Source organism: Egretta garzetta, unplaced genomic scaffold (assembly GCF_000687185.1).
Source record: "Egretta garzetta isolate BGI_Z169 unplaced genomic scaffold, ASM68718v1 scaffold217, whole genome shotgun sequence".
NCBI lineage: Eukaryota > Metazoa > Chordata > Aves > Pelecaniformes > Ardeidae > Egretta > Egretta garzetta.
In genome coordinates this window covers 1,646,138-1,651,971 of record NW_009260395.1, presented here as the reverse complement: position 1 = coordinate 1,651,971, position 5,834 = coordinate 1,646,138, and the positions used below count along the sequence as shown (strand labels likewise).

Here is a 5,834-nt window from a genome sequence, read left to right as displayed (position 1 = left end):
CTGGGCTCCCCAGTTCAAGAAAGATGAGGAACTCCTAGAGAGAGTCCAGGCGAGGGCAACAAAGATGATCAGGGGACTGGAGCATCTCCCCTATGAGGAAAGGCTGAGAGAGTTGGGCTTGTTCAGCCTGAAGAAGAGAAGACTGAGAGGGGACCTCATCAACACATACAAATATCTTAAGGGTGGAAGTCACGAGGATGGAGCCAGACTCTTTGCAGTGGTGCCCAGCGACAGGACAAGGGGCAATGGGTACAAACTGAAACATAAGAGGTTTCAATTGAATATGAAGAAAAACTTCTTTGAGGGTGACAGAGCACTGGCACAGGCTGCCCAGGGAGGTTGTGGAGTCTCCTTCTCTGGAGATATTCAAAGCCCGCCTGGACGAAGTCCTGTGTAGCATGCTCTAGGAGAGCCTGCTTTAGCAGGGGGGTTGGACTAGATGATCTCCTGAGGTCCCTTCCAACCCTTACGATTCTGTGATTTCAGCTATCTTGGCAAACTTAATGGAATGAAAATGTTAGGAGTACTGGTCTAGTCCTGCAGTACCAAACGCTTGAACACAGGTCAGGAGCACTCTGGGAGTCTCTCGTCCATGCAAGCATTTGGTTTGGAAATTGCCCACGGGAAGTACCCATTTGAGCAAAGACTGACTCCTGTTGATGAGGGTTGCCTACAACTTCCATGTCATGTTAGGGGGCTGGAAGCAGGGCCGGAGACTTGAGGACTCAGACTGGAACTCTGTCAGACAATGATTGTGTTGATAAAATTTATGGTGTACTACCTTGCTGGTAAGAAGCTAAATTCCCCCAAAGAACAGGACAGTGAGGGTGGAAGATACGTTGGGGAACGTGCATACCGCAAGCTTCAGCTATTGTACAACTATGTCATTTCAGACTGTCCTTTGGCTGACTGACTGTGTGCACCTTTAATTATTGATGGGCCAAAATCCAACAGTATTGTTCAGTCACAGGTAAGCGCAGGGGTACCATGACTGCAAGATTTCTGGAAATTCCGGGTAAGTCACAAGAGATGTCTGAACTCTGTATGGAGCACTCCTGGATAGTTCCCAAACTCATCATTCTCTCTGCAGTGGCCACAGAGACCTGAGAAACACCTACAAAGAAATGTCTTCTAGAAATAAAAATCTATCTTTGCAGGAAATGTGAAGGACTCTCCATCACAGATGTGGGTTGTTTGGGGAAGGTATATGTGGAGGCAAAGTTGTTTTTCATGTGGAAGTCTTAACATCTTTGGTGACAATCTAACAGCCTCTCATCTAGATGGAAAAAAAAATCACATAAAAGGAGGAACCTTTATTGAGGTTATACACTGTACAGAAATACTATAATCATTAATAAAAAGTGGGAAGCATAATGCTGTGGGTTCATATGAGGGAACCAGTGAAAAGATGAAAGTTTCTTGGTGGAATTAGATCTTTTTTTCAGGTGGAAGTATTTTAAGTAGACACCTCAGTAATACACATATACTGATACAATGGATGTGAAAAAACTACTTAACCGTCCCTTGTTAAATGATGCATCAAAATCACAACTGTAGGGACTTCAGCTTAAGGAACTGCCATTTGGGCACTTCAGGTGCTAACATCTCACACAGCATAAAGGAATTTTTCCAAATGCTAAGAAATTAATCCTGCCCACCAGAAAAATCTCTTCCATAATGCTGATCAAGGCACCGCAGGCTGAAGAACTTCATATGTGTGATGGCTGTCCACCTTCCTGTAAAGCGAGTTCTAGCTGTGATGCAGAAGCAGAACTACATTTTAGAAAATGGCTTCGTTCCTGCTACAGCCCTTGTTTAATCTCCAGAACACAAAATTGCCAATCCGTAAACTCAATTTTCTCTGTTTTTGTGAAAGCAAACATGGTGTGGGGGGTGCAAACTGGGTGCTTTGGGTGAACAGATCAAGATACTAAACAGTTCCTGCAAGTCAGCTATGTGTCCTCTATGGCAAGGCTTGCCTGCACTTGTAGAACAGTACTCGGGGAACAGCGAGGTGATTTAGCAGTAACTAGCATTAAGGATGCTGGTTATAATCCAGGGGCACCGTCAAACCACATATGCCCTGGGACTGGAGGCTGGAGAACTTTACTTTGCAGTAGTTAGAAAAGCACACAGTCTCCCTTCTTCTCTCCCCCCACCCCTTCCTTCTCCTACTCTCCCACTCCTGATTTGTGAGCGCATGAGAACGCCCCACACCAGTTCAGTTCTATTTTAATCGCAGGAAAAAAAGCTCTCGTCTGTGAAGAAAAATAGTGCTTGGTTGAATTCTGCTGGTTAACAGGCAATCTTTGAGCAGCAGTCGGTCACCACTGAGCACCTGCATTGTAACGCTGCTTCATCCTAGAAGCTGCTGGGAAGACTGGGTGCAACATGGCCGAGGAATTTTTAAAAGAGAGGAGGACTTCTTCACAACTCAATCCAAGAAGAGAAATTCCTTCAAAAGGGGGATCTTCTATAGGCAATTACATTTCCCTATAATCCCTTCTGGTTTGCATCCAGCATCAGTGGTACACAGCAACAGAGGCAACCAAATAAGCTCCAATCTGTATGCCGTGTGTCATTCGGCAAACAGGGTGTGGAGAGAGGAACAGCAGCGGGAGCGAGGGATGCTGCAGCCAGAACTCCCCAGGGCAGGCAAGGCTGCAGTCACTTTGCACCACGTTTTTTGTGAAGTGAGGAAAGGACGAGGGAGCAGGGAGAGCAGAAGCTGTGTGCGCCCTTAAAGATACTACTTGATGTTATTCGCTATGCAGCTCTGAAAACTAAAGTACAGGTGTAACGACAGAGTTAATGTGCAGGATCGATGACGAAAGCACAACACATTTGTCTTCTCATATAATCAGGATACAGGTAAGACTTTGAAATGTGGTGGGAAGAGAACCTAAGCCCTCCCTTGCATGCTTCCCAGCTTTCTCGCTGTGGTTTCACTCTTCAACCTACCTGCTGAAATGAACAATTTTATTTAATGCTAATATTAAGTGTCATCATTAAGTGCTAGTGTGAGGTAATCTCTCCCTGAGAGCTGTTTCAGGCTATCTACAGGTTCCACAAGGCAACACAACTGCCTGACTTTAGCTTTAAATTCCCAGGGATGAAAGCAGCAGTAAAAACATATGGTGTCATCACTTACCAATCACGCAACCGGATTCCCCAGGCAGATTTTGGAATCGCCTGTTTACAAAGGGACCTTTATTGACACTTTGCCATTGAAGCATTGCCACTTGTGCAGGTAAGGGATAACAATATTCATGAAGAGTACAATTAGTAACAATGTATAACAGAGCGCGTTAGCCCCTGAAAAAACATTTTCGTGCATTCAAAAAATATTCAGTAGTGAGTCCTTTTTATAATCTCAAGATTTTCATAGTAACATAGAATAGTGACCTAATTATTTAATAGTTACTGAGTTACTAATTACATAGTTACAAAAGCTAAATATTTTTTATTGTTTTATACTATTTACGTAATGTTATAAAGTATCAACATCATTTCATTTACAATAGGAAAAAAAGTAGCCGTATTATACTTGGCTCAAAGTCCGTATCTATATAAAGAAGCATCCAGTTAACTAAGCTAAAAAAAAACCCAAGCCCAAGAACCCATTCATTAAATATGGTGTTCTCTGCTTTTCTTTTACATTCATTGTAGCACTATCTTTAAAGTATAACCCTCCTTTTGAAATGCACTTTAGCTAGTTACTTCAGGACTCGTGGTTTTTAGATAATCCATTCTACATGGTCATGTTACCATACAGAATTATTACATACAAGACTCCAGCTATTTAACATATACACAAAAGTGATGAATCTTAGGCTTTAAGAACTTAATGCATCCAGTATGCCCAAGCACAGTCCTTGCAGGTCACAAGGGACAGCAAAGCACTGGTTGGTGTTTTATACTGGATGGTGAACAGAAGAGGACAAAAAGTGTTTTATTGGTAACAGGTTATTGCAAAAACCCCAAACATCCCCCGAATACTAATACATGTAAGCCTTCACGGCGGCTCCTGATAGAAGCTTTCATTGTGAAATACCAATTCGAAATGTTAGGACACTTGCTGCATAAAATGAAGTTTCTTCTAAAAACATGCTGGTTCCTTCCACATCACACCCAGGGTTTCCATCCAGGAAAGAGTCGGCTCAGATTCTTAGGGTCCATGGCCTGCTGTATGAGCAGATTCACCTGCCCCCCCACGCTCAGCACTGTTCCTTCCTCAACACCTTTCAGCTTCTCCTGAAGTCTCATCAGAACACGCTCAGCCACTTTGTTAAAACTCTGGTCATCACTGCTGGCAGAATAAAAAAAGAAAAACGGGTGCAGTAGGCATGGATCCTGAGCAACACGAGCAACGCTCAGTAAGAAATCCATAAAGCAAGGCAACAGTGCAGTAGGCAGATGCTAAGAAAAAGATCTTGTACCTGGCTTTTCTTTTACATTCTCGTGGCTCAGTATTGAGTGTAGAGTTCATGTCAGCCTCATCCTCCGGTCTCTGCTGCAAATACAAAGCTTTCAAGGGATTCATGGTCCAGTCGAAAAGAGGATCATAGAGCAGCACCTACACAGAAGATAAAACTCTATTTAATTTAAACTGTTAATCACAGCTAGTCCAGTGGCCTAGCAGGAAGAGAAACACTCAGTTGGTAACGCTCATGCTAACCACAGTATTACAGTATTAGGACCCTTTTTTTTTTTTTTAAAGCCAATAGGATTGGGCCAAATTGCTTAATAGACAGCCCAATAATGAAACTGCGTCTGATCATTTGCAGGTATTTGCACTGTTCAGACTTGGTTCAGTTTTGCCACTCAGTACCATCTCAGCAATGAAGAGGTCATTTTTTAATACACTTCTAAGCACATCACTATTTTTTAATGCATAGTATAAGCTGCTTTTAAAAGTCAGTTTAATTCTTGTCTTTGTGACTTACACAAAGAAGATTTAATTCAATTCGGCACTACTCATGCTGGGAATGTTGCACTACGGCTAGAAGCATTTAGATATGAAGAGGGAAAACTGCATGTGCCTGAAACGAATAGTTCCCATACAAAATGCAAACTGGTCTTGATTTTATGAAGATTACATGAATTAACAAATCCATCCAACACTACTAAATGAAAATTGAACACAAAACCCCTACACAAGTATTTGGTATAGTAACGTATATGAAGACAAAGACCAGAAACTGAAGATATTCTGGCAGGTTACTATCAGAAAGAATGAAAAAATGCTTACCTCTACGATAGTCAGCAAAGCTTCTTGAGAATTTCTCATAACATCCATTGTTTTCTCACAGCATCTAGGAAATATTTTACCATATTTTTAGGCTCTTTTCAGTAAAATGGAATGGTATTTTCATCATTTATATAATGGATATTTGTACCCTTCTTAAAGGTTAATTTCTAACAAATGAGTAACCTCTCTATTTCCATTTTGGAAAAAATGGAGAAATTTAGAAATGTAAGACCAGAAGAAGACTGGGTAGTTCATTGATTATATTCCCTAAGGAAGAGAGATTACCCGTGTCACTGTCTGAAATGTTTCCATACATAGAATTAACCACAGAGTTAACACTGATCATTGAGGTATGCCACGATGGCAGAACTTCTTGGCTGGATGGAAACGTTTGTGCCAGAGGTGCCTGGCAACATGTTGGAGAACCTTGGTAGGGTTCCTTAACATGATATGAGGAGATCCAGTAGCCAGAGACGTTAAGCTATTTCTGACACCTCTCCAATGAGTTCAGATGCAGGAACGGCTACCTGCATTCACTCCCAAGCAAACTAAGCTTGTGGAAGGAATATGAAACTTTCCAGAA

At 42.0% G+C, this 5,834-nt stretch overlaps 1 protein-coding gene across 1 annotated transcript in view; it reads right to left on the bottom strand.

Moving 5' to 3' along the window:
- Nucleotides 1-3,997: 3,997 nt before the first annotated feature.
- Nucleotides 3,998-5,834, bottom strand: part of ATM (ATM serine/threonine kinase) — a 79,736-nt gene continuing 77,899 nt past the window's right edge. The window contains 3 exon segments of the mRNA XM_035898507.1: nt 3,998-4,309; nt 4,440-4,576; nt 5,252-5,315. Of these exon segments, the coding sequence (XP_035754400.1) occupies nt 4,126-4,309; nt 4,440-4,576; nt 5,252-5,315 (385 nt within the window). The 3' untranslated portion in view covers nt 3,998-4,125.